This window comes from Volvox carteri (assembly GCF_000143455.1).
Source record: "Volvox carteri f. nagariensis unplaced genomic scaffold VOLCAscaffold_113, whole genome shotgun sequence".
Classification (NCBI taxonomy): domain Eukaryota; kingdom Viridiplantae; phylum Chlorophyta; class Chlorophyceae; order Chlamydomonadales; family Volvocaceae; genus Volvox; species Volvox carteri.
The window spans coordinates 87225-101961 of record NW_003307656.1 but is presented as its reverse complement, the minus strand read 5'-3'; the positions used below and the strand labels follow the sequence as shown (position 1 = coordinate 101961).

General features: G+C 60.7%; 2 protein-coding genes across 2 annotated transcripts in view; one reads left to right on the top strand and one right to left on the bottom strand.

Moving 5' to 3' along the window:
- Positions 1-1352, top strand: part of VOLCADRAFT_100315 (uncharacterized protein) — a gene marked incomplete at both ends in the record, with an annotated part of 12372 nt that extends 11020 nt beyond the window's left edge. The window contains 2 exons of the mRNA XM_002958939.1: positions 469-570; positions 1227-1352. Coding sequence (XP_002958985.1) covers positions 469-570; positions 1227-1352 — 228 coding nt within the window. The remainder of the gene's footprint in view (positions 1-468; positions 571-1226) is intronic.
- Positions 1353-2710: 1358 nt separating this feature from the next.
- VOLCADRAFT_100314 (uncharacterized protein) lies at positions 2711-13766 on the bottom strand (the record flags this gene model as incomplete). The annotated part of the gene is made up of 14 exons (XM_002958928.1): positions 2711-2930; positions 3227-3446; positions 3977-4119; positions 4176-4216; positions 4338-4559; positions 5112-5135; positions 5567-6033; positions 7462-8398; positions 8853-9077; positions 9417-10885; positions 11210-11806; positions 12035-12107; positions 12913-13023; positions 13617-13766. The coding sequence occupies 14 exons, from the start codon at positions 13764-13766 to the stop codon at positions 2711-2713; spliced, it is 4899 nt and encodes a 1632-aa protein (XP_002958974.1).
- Between the last annotated feature and the right edge of the window lie 971 nt (positions 13767-14737).

The following is a 14737-nucleotide window of genomic DNA, read 5'->3' as shown; positions in this document are numbered from 1 at the left end:
AGGTGTGCGTGTGTGTGGAAAAGGGGGGGGCAGTGGGGGGAATTGGGGGGGGGATCGTTGTGTATATGTGTGTGTGTGTTTTAGGGTTGGTTTTAAGGAATCTAAAGAAGTGGTTGTTGTTTAACAAAAGGTGGCGGCAGGATCCGGAGTTTGAGTCCTCGTCCCCCCCTCCCCTCCTGCGCTTCTCTTCCTACCAACTCCCTCTCCTCCCTTTGGCCTTTCTTTTGCGTCCTTTCCAACCCACTTCTCCATTTCTACCTTCTTTGCGTGCTGCCGGCGTACACGTCGTCCAATGCGCATCCCGTTGTCAATTCCGTCATCTCGTACGACACCTTCTGTGTCGTCCTGCGCCGCCTTTGCATTTGTATTTCTTTTGTTAGTCCCTGCGTTTTATTCCGCTTTCACAGAGGTTCTTTAGGGCTTCTTTTTCCAGCTTCCCCGGTCAGCCAGCTTAATACTCCCTTTCAGCGGCATTCGCATGCGTTCTTGTCTTTATCGTTCGCTGCTCACAACTTTCCCACCTCTCTGCCTCGCATGTGCCTTTGCCCGCTGCTTCTGCTGCCTGGCCAGGTGAGTCCAAAGCGTGGTTCGAGCTTTGTCGGTATATTGCGTTGGCGTCGGTCGGCTAGCCGGACTAGGATAGTCGGGTCGGTCGAGTCGGTCGCGCGTTTTTTGGGGGGTTGGGAGGAGCACTTGCATACCGACAGCTTTTCATTACCAGCAAATCAGCTAGTTCTCCTCCAGGCCAGCAGCAAACTTTATTCCAGCTTTATGACAGCAGTGCTTTACTACTTCTCCGCCGCCTCTACACCTACTTTTCTACACCTACTTCTTTACGGCTTGGCATTACTGCTTTCTCTGCTTTCTTAGTCCTGGCGGCTTAGGTAGGTAGTCTTTCCGACATCATCTACACTTCGTCATCCCGAGGTCGCGGTCTTCACGGACGCCTTTCGGTCAGTTCTACGTTTCATACACTCTTGCCCTGGCAGCAGCTTCAATCGTGTGTGGTTCGTCTTTCCCCCCGCGCCTCCCCCTCTGTAGTACACTTATGTCGTACATAAGCCCCCATTAAGTTAGCGCTGCCTTGTATACATACGCACATACATACATTCCCCCTCTCTCCCCCCTCGTGGCCGCCAAGGATACACGGACACTCACACCCTCCGCCACCGTTGCATTCAAACACGCACATACATACAACCATACACCCATATGCGCCGCCACAGTTCGACCGGTCCACGGCGGTGGCGGCCCTTCACCGCACCGGGGGTGATCCCGTGGCGGCGGTCAGGGCGTACTGGTACCCCGTGACAGGGGGGGGAGGGGGAGAGGGGCCAGAGCACGGAGCTTGAGGAGGAAGAGGAGGAGGAAGGGGGGGGGAGGGGTGTTGTATGAACAAATCAATAAACAGGAAGCAAAATCCGTTGAGGTGGTGGTGGTGGAGGTGGCAAGGAGTCTTCCTAAGGCGGCCGTTATAACACGTACGGGCCTGACGGTATGTACAGCCCGCCGTACAGCTGTTGTTTTGCTGTCTCGGGACTCCCCTCCCCTTCCTTGGTGTGGGTCAGTCAGTGAGGGGGCCCTTGCCCCCCTACCACAGCCGCGAAAAGGAGGGGTGTCACTCACAGAGACGACGTGTATGGTACCCCGTACACTGTATTTTTAGCGGGACGGTGTGGAAGTGGTGGGAGTGCAGTACAGCGATGAAGGGGCTGTCCGAAGGCCCCTTCCCCTAGGCTTTGGAAGAGAGAGAGTTGTGTGTGTTTTAGCGGGGGGAGGGACGAAAGCGGCGATCCGAGTCCCCCAGTCAGAGTCATCCGGATGGCAACATCATCATATCTAGGTCAAGGGAATAAATGAACGAGAGAACAACAGGCGGGGTTGAATGTTGATGACGATGATGATGTGGTGGTGGAGGGGACTGGCCAGCGATACAGCGCCCATACATCCTCTGCCCGGCTGTGGCTGACGTCCGGCTGACGGTGTGCGAGAACCTCCTTGCACCTATTGTGTTGTGTTGCGTGTTGAACGGGCTTTAGGGAACCTAACAAGGCTTGCCTGACCTATACGACAGCTGTACGACAGGGGCTTCTACAAACGTACGTATGCATGTATGTATAAGTATATACTTACGACAGCTGTCACAGTAGACATGTCAGATAAATAGTTAGTTAGTTATCCGTACGGCAGTCACATGAATGTAGAAGAAAGTATTAAGTAGAGTACCTCACATGGACCCTACATACATACGTACATACATTGTCATTAAACCCACTGGGAACAGTAACAACCCATCATCATATATTTTATTTTTCAACCACCACCACCGCTATCACGACGACCATCACCACCACCCTTACCACCGCTATCACCACCCGGTCAACAGTCAGCGTGGATTTCCAGGTAGCCGCAGGTAGGCCCAGGTAGGCCCAGGTAGGCCCAGGTAGGCCCAGGAGGGGACGGCTAGGAGGGGAACCCGAACACTGTTTGATGGTGGTGGTGGTGTACGAGCACAGCAAGGTGGAACACGGGGCCGCCTGTTGATGGCAATTGCCAGTGCCACCCATCACTTCCTTTCCTCCTTCACCCCCACACCGAAAAGCCAGACTGGGGATTCTTTACGGAGGGGGAAAGAGTTCTACAGAACCCTAGGTGAGGCTTAGACTAGATCACGAGATCGCCGACTCTGCCGCTGCATCAGGTAATCCCTTTATTCCCCCGCCGCCATCGTCGCTGTCGCCGTCGCATTTTCCGGCTCCGCCATGGCCAGCGCCAGCGGCGGCAGTATGTACGGCAGTTCCGGCAGCGCCGCCAGCGGCAGCAGCATGCCGTCGAAGGCTGGCAGAGGTCTCCGGTGCAGCGGCCGGGCCGCCGGGTTCACTCCGGCTGGAATCCGCGGGTATCGCTGACTGAAGTGCGTTAGTATAGTCCTGGTTGGGGGGGGAGGGCGGGGGACTTGGAAGGGGGTAGAGGCAGGAGGTGTCGGGCACTTGCCTCTCTCCTCTCAAGTCGATTACAACAAAACACACTGTAGACTTACATACACACAAACACACTTTCCAAGCACGGGCGCGTGCAAAACCAACATGCCATAAATAAAATACACGCAATTTCCCTCGCACCAAAAAAAGTCACGCAGCAGTCACAAAAAAAGGCAGAAAAATAAAATACAAAGTGCCGACATCCCACACGCATGCATGACCTCATGATCGTACCACTGTCGTACCTGTAAGCTCCCATCGCCTCCGCCACCGCCGCCGCCTCCGCTGACGTGGAGTGCCTCTTGCTGCGCGCCTGGGACTCCATGCAAGGTTCAAATGTGGCCTCGTGTATGAGCAGTGTGGCGCCGCGGCCGGCAGCAATGAGGGCGGGACAGGGCCGCGTGTCCCCTGGAGCAATCATGAAGGGTTGCGGGGGGGGGAGTACGACGGGGATAGCACAGATAACTGGTGAGGAGGAGTCAGGGAACGGGGGGGGAGAGGGGAGAAAAGAGGGGAATTGAATTGGGACGGTAAAAAAGCTATAGCTAACAAACGTAATAGGAGGAAACAAACTTAGCAGAAAGAGATTCCTACCGCAGACGTCAACTGACGACCGCGCGATGGCGCTGCTGGGAGACCCAAAAGGGGGGGGAGGGTTCGCGAAACGCTGATAAAAAAACACGCCCTCCCCTCCCCGCTCCCCCCTCTCTCTCCCTCCTTACAGAGAGAGAGAAAGGGGGCCAAGACGAGCTTTCAACGGGGGGTGTACGAAAAAGAGTGTGGCAATGAACGCCTCTGTCTCAGCCACCAAGGCAGGACAGTGCACATACACACAGACATACATACACACAGGCAAGAGAGACAAACTGTAAATATTTGACGACACTGTGCACATCCGGGCACATTGCGCGCGCGAAACAGCCGCCAACCCCCCACACATACACACACATACACACATACACACACGCAACCCCCCCCCAAACACACAACCCCACCTGAGTAAACGAGCTTCCAGCCGTCTCGATGCTCCAGAACCAAGCCCCAGGCGTCACGACAGTGGTGTACGGCCACAGACTGCCAACGGAACAACCCCAACAACTCGCACTGCGCCGCGACGTCGCCGCCGCCAGCACCACCGCTGATGCCGCCAGTGGCAGCAGCGGCGGCGGTGGCGGCGGCAGAGCCGCCTCCTACCTCCCCTCCAGGACACCGCCGCCGCAGTGACGGCAGTGGTGCTAGGGGCGGTGGTGGTGGCGGTGGTGCTAGGGGCGGTTGCGGCGGCGGTAGCAGCAGCTGGGCCGGCGCTGCCTTGAGTTGTTGTTGTTGGTGCCATCGCAACCTCGCAGCGGCACTCACTCGCATACCCCGCTGCTGCGGTCTGCCGGCTAGCTGCAGCCCATTGGGCCCCGCCGCCGCCGCGTTCACCCCGGAAGGCGCAGCAACACGCGACTGCTGCTGCTGCATCTGTAGCTCGGGAAGGAAACCGTCAACATCATCGCCACCAAGGCCGTTGCTGCCGCCGCCACGGTTGATGCCGTTACTTCCAATCATGCCGTACGGGGGGCAGCAGTAGCAACTCTGCAACGGTCCTGGCGGAACTGGATTGTACGGCAGTTTATGTTGTCGTACTGGTTGTTGTTGGTGATAATAAAGGTGTTGCTGAACCTGGTTCGGATGTGGCTGTGAAGGCAGCTGCCGGAAGGAGGCTCCTGGCATCGCTGGCGGTGGCGGCGGTGGCGGCGGCTCGGACCGTTGAGCCGGCGGTTGTAACCGTTGAGCCCTTGAGCAGCCTGAGGAAGTAGCAGCAGTAGCATCAGAGTCGGTGCAGAGTAACAGCGATGGCGGTGGCGGCGGTAGTGGCGGCAGTCAAGAGTCATTGCACCACCAGCGGCACTGATCAGTAAATCGCTTTCATCTACTCACCACTCTTGCATCACCACCATCATTAGTAGCAGCAACAGCAGCAACAGCGACAGCAATAGCAACAGCAGCGACAGCTCGAAAGACTGAAGTACGACATGTCAGAAGTGACACCAGAAGAACACAGCTCACACAACACACCCACGCACCCGAGAACTGGGAGCAGTGTACGAATGTGTACGGGCTCCAGGAGGGATGTAAGGGCCCCACCCTCGATAGCCATTGACCCACTTCCTGCGTGTACGACAACACAAAGAGGAGGGCCATTCGCATTACCCGCCGGGGTTGGTCGTTGCGTTAAGGCCACTAATCACTAATCACTAGGGGAAGAAAGGGATAATAGTGCGGGGTTACCCACCGCAACCGCGACCGCGACGGCGACGGCGACAGGAGGAAAGAAAAGGGGTACAGCCTCCGCCAAACCCCCCAAACCCCCCAACGCCGCCCGCAGACCTCTCTACCAGAACACCCGACGTAAACGGGCAGACAGACAGACAGACAGAATACAGTGTCAGCGTCTGGAAGCGTCTAGGAGAGACTTTCCCCTCCCCCTCTCCCCCCCCTCCATTTCCCCTCCCCGTTCACACTTCCGCTTTATTCGTCAGTGGTTCATGTTACCCCCCAAACCCCCTGCGCCTCCGCGCTCTCAACCCCTCAACCCTCACCGCAGGCCCCACCACCAACAAGGGCGGCAGCAACGGCGGCGCAGACGCCGCCTCCTTCCGTACCGCCGCCCTCGCCGCCGCCGCCGCTGCCCTCCCGCGAGCCTCAAGCAGCCCCGGCAGGCCCAAACAGTGATCGGGGTGTTTGTGTGAGATCCACACAACCGCCAAATCCGACACCGCCTCCACCGCACCCCGGGGGCCCAGCCAGCGAACCATCGCGCCGAAAGCGCCCTCGCCCGCGTCAATGAGGAGCGACCCACGGGTCAGCGGCCCCAGCCCTCGCACCAGCACAGCGCTGGCACCGCGGTATTTGGACGGCTCAGCGCTGCCCGTACCCAGGAACAGAACGGACACTTGGCCCACGGCGGGCGCAGCGGCGCTGGCGGCGGCGGTGGTAACGGCGGCGGCGAATGATGAATTAGTCGACGGCGGCGGCAGCGGCTGCTGTGGCGATGTCGGGATGATTCCTGCAGCAGGCCGCAGCAAGCAGGCTGGCAGCGGAAGATCGTCGAGCACCGGGGGGACGGCGGCGGCGGCTTCAGCGGCAGTAGCAGCGGGCTGCGAGGCTTTAGCCCGGTACGTAAGGCCCGTCGGCGGCCCCGTGGTTGTACGGCCCGCGGTGGCCCCGGCGGCATCGTACTGATCAAGTTCAGCCAGGTACGCCTCCAATGGGGGGTTTGAGGCCGCTACTGCTGCTACTGATGGTGCTGCTACTACTGACCCTGCCCCCCAGCCCACCCTCCGTGTTATTGCTACTGCCGTTTCCGCCCCTTCCGCCCCTTCCGCTTCTGACACCAACACGCCAGCAGTGCGGGACCCGACCCCGACCCCCCCTTCCGGCGGCGGTGAGTCCGGCCCCACCCCGCGGCACTCAGGAGGTGGCTGCGGCGGAGCGGTGGCAGCCGCCGCATCGGTACCACCTCCGCCACCACCTCCGCCACCTGCCGCAGCCGCATCAGCTCCGGCGGTAACAGAATCGCCGTCATCACCTCCACCTCCACCCCCACCCCCAGGGGGCCTCCAAAGGACAGCTCGCAGTCTCTGACGCAACCGTGTCGCCGCATCCCAGTTGGTGTTGGCGGCGGTGACGACGGTGATGTCCTCTTCGGGCATGAACTGCTGCTGCTGCTGGTGTTGCTGCTGGTGGGGTGTAGGTAGCGGCTGTGGGAGCGGCGTCACTTCCTTCATCTCCGGGTAGTGAGAACTTGCAGTCGATATCCCTGCTACTGCTACTGCTACTGCTGCTGGTGCTACTGCCTGCGCCGACGTTTGTCCTGCTCCTGCTACTCCTGCTGCTGTTGTTGCTAATCGTACTGCTACTGCTGATCGTGTGTTCTCTGTTGTTGCTGCTACTGCTGCTGCGGGACGAGGGGCTTCAGGGAGGCCTGCTGCGGCTACTGCGGTGACTGAGTGATCCACGTCACCTGCTGTACCAGTTGCCGTACCGTTGAGTACGGTAGCCGCGGACGCCAGACGCCGTCGCACTCGCCGTGCTGCGGCCCTATTGCTATCATCGTCACCACCGCCACCATCACCGCCGCCACCACCATCACCGCCGCCACGTGATGATGCGGAGGGGGCACCAGCACTGCCTCGCTCACTGGCCGCAGCCCCAGGCATCTCCCGCCCACTTGCTGCCGCCACCGCTGCCGTACCAACCAACCCAACCATCGTCGTCGCCGCTGGCGCTGGCGCTGCTGTTGTAGACCCCCAGCTCGCTTTGCCGCCGCCGCCGCCGCCGCCAGCCCTCAAGGACGCGCGCAGCCTCGCGGCCGCGTGTCGGTTATTGGCAGTTGAAGTCGTTATTGTCGTTGCAGCGGAGAAGTTAGGCGGGAAGGAGCCTGGCGTGCCGCCGCCGCCGCCACTGTGCATTGCCGCCGCGGCACCTGACAGACCTGCTACAGTGGCGCCGCCACCGCCGCCGCCGCCGCCGCCGTCGGTCTGCCCGTACCCGGGCTGCTGCGGCTGTGAAAGATGATGAGGGGGAATCCACGGCGGCGGAAGCGGCGACGCAGCAGCACCCGTCGGAGGCATTATGCCGTACATGCCATATGATACCCGCGCACTAGGGGCGGCGGCGGCGTTAGCGGCCAAACAATGGCGCGGGAACCACCCGGGGTTCCCGGGGTTAGGCTGCGATTGGTGCTGTACGGCGGCGTACGGGTACGAATTGGCGGATTGTGAGTGGTGGTACGGCAACGGTATTGGTTGGCCGGTCCACGCGCCATGAGGGCCATGTGAAGCTGCTGGCCACGGCGAGTGCAGTCGGTTGCCGTACACGTCGCTATTACGACGCAGATAATGCAGTACAGCGTCGCCACCGCCACCGACGTTGCTGCCGCCGACGTTGCTGCCGCACTGCCAGCCAAAGACAGGGGGTGCGGCCGGCGGGAGGGCACGGGGCTCATTCTCCGGGTACGATGCGTAAGAGTACGACGGCCGCATGACGCCGCCGGTATGCTCCGGCGTGCCGTACGCCGCCGCGGCTGCCGCTAGCTCCTCCTCTGCCGTCAAGCCGCCGCCACCGCTGCTGCTGCCACCCGCCGTACATCCTCCGCCGCCGCCGTTCGCCCAGGGGCCGGCGGGTTGGTAATCATGTTGTTGTTGGTAATTCTGATGTTGTTGGTGCCGCTCTATCTGCAAATGTGGTTGCTGTTCCTGTTGCTGCAGCTGCAGCTGGTGTTGTGCCGGGTGATGTTGCGAGACCTGCTGCTGCTGCTGCTGCTGGGAGGCTGCTGATGGTGACTGGTCCATCCGCCGGCGGGTGATATCCTCCGGGGATATGTCCCTGCTTGAGATCTGCCGGGGCGGCTGCTGGTTGAGGAGGAATCGCTGAGCCATTGCCGTGCGTGTCAGGTGCGGGAATGTACGACGGAGGGCCTTGTACGGCGAATGGAACACACAAAAACACACGTGTACGTACGGCATGTTGAGCCACGCGCCCATGGCGAAGCGGTTGGTCCGCCCAGGACATTCGTTGGTTTCGGAGCGGGAGCGGAAGGGAGGGGAAGGTAAGTGGGCATTAGGATTGTGTCTAAGTGGAGAAGAGAGCGAAAACCCGCCTAACCAACCAACCCAACGGAAAACCCCGCGACCTCGTTACAGCCAACACCAACGCGGACACAGCATGGGCACTTCCTCCCCCTCCTTCACTGGGCCCCTCCTTTCCCCCCCTCCTCCTCCTCCCCCTCCCCCTCATCCCGCTGCTACTGCTCCTCACATCCAGTCCCCGCATCGAACGACTTCACCTACCTACCTACATACCCCCCCACACACAGGCGCCCACCTGCAACATCTGCAACAACCCGGTATCTCTTCTCTCCAACAACAGACTCCGCTGCACCTCCGCCACCGCCGGAAGCATCTGCTCCGGAACCAAGTCCGCCGCCGCCGCTGCGTCGTTTCCCAGCCTGCCGCCGCCGCCGCCGCCGCCATCGCCCGGGCCGTCATCCCACCAATGCACCAGGACCGCCGCCGCTTCCTGATGACACTCGTGCTTTTTTTCCTCCTTCTGGATCTGCTGCTGCTTCTGTTGCTCTCCGCCGCTACCGCTACTGCTACTGCTACCGCTACTGCTACTGCTGTCATCGTCCGTGTCGGAAGTTGAGAAGCCCCGGGATTTTCCTCCGGTGCCGCCACCGCCGCCGCCGCTACCGCCGCCGCCATGTTGTACGACAACGCACGTCGCCGCCAGCGTATCTAGCAGCGACACGACACGGCTTTTGACCGCATTGCGGCGTTGCGTGATGATCCCAGCAGCCCCCCGGCGGACGCCATTGGCCTTGCGACCCATCGGTCGATGTACGGCCGCCGCCGCCGCCACCACCGCCGCCACGTGCCCGTTACCAACCACCGTTGTGGCTGTAGCTGCTGGTTCAGTGCCCTCCCGCGGCTCCTCACGCTCCGCAACGAGCTGCAGCTGAGGCGGATCTTCCGGCTCCGCCAGTGCTGGTGGCGGCGGCTGTAGCTGTTGCTGCTGACCGTGTAACGGCTGGGAGCTGGGTCCTGTAGGCTTGTCGCCGGCATTGGACACCGCCTCGCGCAACGCCGCCGCCGTCGTCGGCTCCACTGCCGCGGCCGCCGCCGCGGCGGTGGCGGTGGCGGCGGTGGCGGCGGCAGCAGCAATGTTGTCCTCCAGCTGCCGGTCCACAGCGTCCACACCACGTTCCCCAACGTCCTCGTTCACCACGCCACGTCGCGCTGCCGCCGCACATTGCCGTACACGCAGCTCGTACGGCAACGGAAAGATGGCCGGTGCCACCGCGTTGAGCCGCATCGTCACCCTAGCGGAACCCAAATGGCCAAGTCCTGCCAGCGGCGGCGGCGGCACTGCCGCCGCCGCCGCCGCCGTCGTCGCCGCGATGGCGGCAGGCTTGGGCCACACGTGCGGCCCGGGCAGCTGCCGCTCCGCCAGCTGGCGGTACCGCCGCTGCCACGTCACCTCCGCCGCCGCCACGTGCGTTACCGCGAGCAGTAACCCCGACGGCGCTCGGCGCAGCAGCTTCGACACGGGGTGAGCCGCCAGCGACCGTACGGCACCCAAGTCGCCGGCGGCAACTACCAACACGGCCTGACGGGTGTGTTTCAGGTAGAGGAGGTAGGCAAGCGGGTTGTCGTCTGGCGGCCGGGTGGCCTTGCTTGGCTGTGGTGGCGGTTGTGGCACCGGCGGCGGCGGTTGTCGCGTTGACGACGGCGGCGGCGGCTGCAGCCCTGGCAGCGTCACCCGCCTGGCGGCGACGGTGCTGCTAGGAGTTGCCGCCGCCGCTGCTGCTGCCGCCGTGCGCCGTACACCTTGCGGCGGCAGCGTAGGTCTGGTTTCCAGGTGATGACCGGTGACCGCGGATCTAAGGCGCTCAAGAACCTGCGACCGCAGCGCCACCTTCGAGGTCAAAGTTGCCGCAGGTCCTGGTGGCGGCGGCGCCTCCGCCGCCGCCGCGCCGCCACCGCCGCCGCCGACAGCTGCAGCCAGCACACGACCGCTGCGCCTGGCGGCGGCAGCGCCTCCGCCTGATGCCGCGCGACCATGTCGTGCGACTCCGTACACCCCCGCTGGACGACGCTCCGCTGGGCCGCTGGCCATGAACAAACGATCCAATTCAGAAAACAGATCCAGGTGGTCACCCCGTATCTTGCTACTGCCGTGCGGCCTCCCGCCGCCAGCTCCCGCCGCCGCTGCGGCAACAGCTGGACGGCCGCGATCCAGCGCCGCCGCCGCCGCCGCCGCCGCACCCTCATCGCTATCGCCATCGCCCTCCGTGTCGCTCCGTGTACCTCCGCCGTCACTCACATCGCTGCTGCTATCTCCACCACTCTCAGGGACTCCACCCTTGCTGCTACTGCTACTGCTGCTGCCGGTGCCGCCACCGCTACCGCCGCTCGTTCTTTTCGGGCTCTCTTCCGCCTCCTCCCCGTCGTTGCAGGCGGTAGTACTTGCCGTACTGCAGGATCCTAAATCCCACGACACCTCCGACACCGATCGCGGTGCTTCTTCTTTTCCTCCGGATACAGTGTCGTACGCCGCATGAAGGGCCGCCGCCGCCGCTGAAGCCCTCTGGATTGAGGCACGGAGCGCATGCAAAGATGGTAGTGTGCCTAGGCACGACATTGCCCCCACCTTTCCCCCCCCGTCTCCCTCATCCTCACTACTGCTGCTGCTACTATTGAGCTGCCCCGGATTCTTCGTGACAGCGACGTCACCGCCTCCGCCGCTGCTGTCGTACAGCCGCCGCCGCCGCCGCGGCGGCAGCGGCCTCTCCTCAGCCCCGTCCTCGGCTGCGGTTCTTTGTTGCGGGGCCCCAGCCCCAGCCACGCCTAGTGCCTCGCCTAAGCGAGCTCCACCCCCCTGACGTCGCCGCGGCCTCTTTCGCTTTCGTGGCCGCGCGTTGAGCATCCAATCCGAATCTCCATCGGCCCCCTCCTCCGGCCCGATTACGCCGTCGCCGCCACCGCCGCCAAATGGTTCCGGAGCTGCGGTTACATTCGCAGGATTACATGCAGAGCTCCGAAACCGCTGTTGGGCCCCCGTGGCGCCACCACCGCTTGCTGATACCGGGGCCAGATCTGCCGTACTGAGCCAGGGGGGTACCTGCCACAGCAGCGAGTTCCGCCAGACCGGCCGTACTTCCAGGCACTCGTCGTCGTACACGCAACCCTGCTGTGCGGACGTCAGCGTCGTAAGCTCCAGCGCAGGGTGCGTGCACCGTACAAAGTACGACAGGCCCTCAACGGTGTCGTACAGGCCTGTCGTGGGGGCAACCAATGTGGCTGTATGAGGTGGGGTGGGTAGGTACGGACACGTGCCATGTGTTTAGCGACGCGTCGTGTCGCGTGTGTGACACGTCCTGGGTTTCAGTTGCCACAGAGCCCATCTTCTCCCCCCACAGGGGGCCCTCGCGACCTGAAACGCCCCGAATTACAGGGTTCATCCCGTACAGCAAGCTGCCGTACTGTACCATTTTCCGTACATACCAGCCGGTCCCACAAGCCGAAGCGCCGCATGGCCGTCCTGGCGTAACCTGAGCAGTAAGCCACCTAGGCCGCCCTGCGGTTTCCGTTAAGGTGGTTGCGGTGGTTGTGGGGAGTAATGCGAGATAGAGGGTTCGGTTAACCTTCTCTTCCTCGCGGGGTTAGAGGTTTCCCCGGAGGGGGGTTTCGTGGAGAGGGGAGGGGATAGTCCGGTGAGAGTTCCCCCTGTGTACATGTGTGTGTGTGTTTGTGTGTGTTTGTGTGTGTGTGTTTGTGTGTGTTTGTGTGTGTGTGTTTGTGTGTGTGTGTTTGTGTGTGTTTGTGTGTGTGTGTTTGTGTGTGTGTGTTTGTGTGTGTGTGTTTGTGTGTGTGTGTTTGTGTGTGTGTGTGAGGGCGCGAGGAGACGAGGGGGTGTGTGTGGTTGGGGTGCACCAGGCGATACAGGTGTGAGGCGCCGGGGAAGGACTAAAACCAAATAGATGTCTGTGAGAACGTGACGGTGTGTGTGTGTGTGTGTGCTTTCCCACCCCATCTTCCCCCCCATTATCCGTCTGTTCTGGTATCTGCTTCAAACGTCAGTGGTTCGTCTTAACCCCCGATCACAACCACCGCAACCGCCACCCCTGAGGGGCGGGGGGGTGTTTAAAGATGGAGATGGAACACAGGCGAGTGATGTTGATACCGGGGATAGAAAGACTCCCACTCCACGCATAGACGGAGAGAAGGGAAGAGAGAGGAGCCTGCTACTATATACTGCTGTCATCCCCTCCCCTCCTCAAGCGGCTCTCTCATGGGGTGTGTGTCTGTCGCACACATACATACATACATACACATGCAGGATTTCTGTGTTAATTAGCTGGTAGTGTGACTTCTTGTCGTACCTGCGCTGCCTGGGACAAGTCGGTGAGGAAAAGCGCTCGAAGGCCCGGGCCGGGCCGGCATCGGTGCTCCAAAACCAGTCGAGCAAATCCTTCTGGCGCGTTAATTAAGTACTGGGTGTGTACGGGGGAATTTCGACACATCAAGGGGGAGGGATGTCGGCGCTTATGGGGTGGTCGGAAGGTACTTTTCAATGACAAGAGTTATCCAGGCCGCCTTCCCTTGGGATGTTCTTACCCGGGGCCAATATTACGCATATTAAATATGTTTCAGGGACGTAAGTCTTTGTTAGGTGCAGGTTCATACATGCGAAAGGAACTAGCGTTCCGGTAACCATGACGCCCGTCGGCGCGCGCTCGCCGCCAGTGTTTCGTTGGCTACGAATAGCCTAGACACCGGATGAAATTATTACGCTAGCTTATGACGGTAGTCTCACTTGGTTTGGTGTTGTATGACGTTTACCATTGCGGATTGTCAGCAGAAGCGCTGGTCCAACCCCATCGCTCGGAGCAATAATCCACTTCACCTCCGCGGAAGGCTGCCGCTCCATACTACTGAAGCCGGGGAATCTTTCCTCGGGCTTTACACAGCTTAGCACGCTTCGGTTTGCAATAATACTTGCATCCAAAGGTTTTCGTAACACAAAGCGAATGGGTTCGAAGCGATTGTTTCGTTTAGGGGCCAAGGCTTTGTGCTAACTACGGACCTGATCTAGCCTCCAATCGTTTGTAACCGCAGCTGTGATGCGACGCACTTGTGCATCTGTCGGTCGTCTAGGGACGAGCAACCGTACAGCCTTGATTTCGCTGATGACTTTTTCCGTCCAAGTGCCTGAGCCATACGCTACGTAGCACATAATTACGATTGCGCAGGGGTTTAGGTTAACATATGTGGCCTACCCCAAAGCTCTGGAGCTCTGGCTGGTCCCTTTGCTCTCTTAATGGGTTGTGCACAATATTAAACAACCAATTTTAACTCTGTCGTCCAAGCAAATCTTGAACCACTAAGCAGTGTGTCTTCTAATTCGGCTACTACACAACGTGGCAGCGACGTAACTGTCAACATGACGCCATTAGCCGTAGCTGGAACCCCTATGCACGCGTTGACTCTACAGCTGAGCCCCGCTCAATTGCATCGTGCACCGCACCGGCGGGGAAGGGGTAAGTAAGGGCGGCCTGGGCAAGTCCGGTACACGCCCTCGCTCAACCTTCTATTTGCACAGGGACAAGTCCGTTGGCCGGAGTCGTAAGCACGTCTGCATATGCAACAATTCCAGCAAATGGCAGGATTTCAGGGATGCAGCCGCTGCCACGCAGTCGTGAGGCGAGTTGGCTCGCTGTATGATTCTCGATTGCGGAACTGCTGCCTACTGCGCATCTTGTAACTTGCTAGTTATTGTATCCGTCGGTGTTCTATGCCACTATGCCACGAGGCCCACAACTCCGTACCTGCTCGCGCTTTGCGCGCCAACAGGATTTGCAAGGGGGGCTTTTGGGGACCATGAAGAATCGCTTCGGCTCATCACCAATAATTCCCTGTGACCTTTTACTGGTAACAAGCTGGGAGGAAACCTCAATTGAGCTGCCTACGGAAGAACCTTGCCCTGAAGAATGGCTTCCCGGAGGGGGCATTTCACCCTCGGCCATATCGCAGGGCTTTGCCACGGTACGTAGGAGTCCCCTGACAGACTCTGTACTATACTAATGCCTTATAACGATAGTTGAACGCGTTTTAATTCAGTTTTGTTGCTTGCAAGGGTCACTGGGGTTTTAGGGGAACTGCGCGGGCCGCGGGACAAAAACTGCTCGCACCAGACAGCTCAACAGG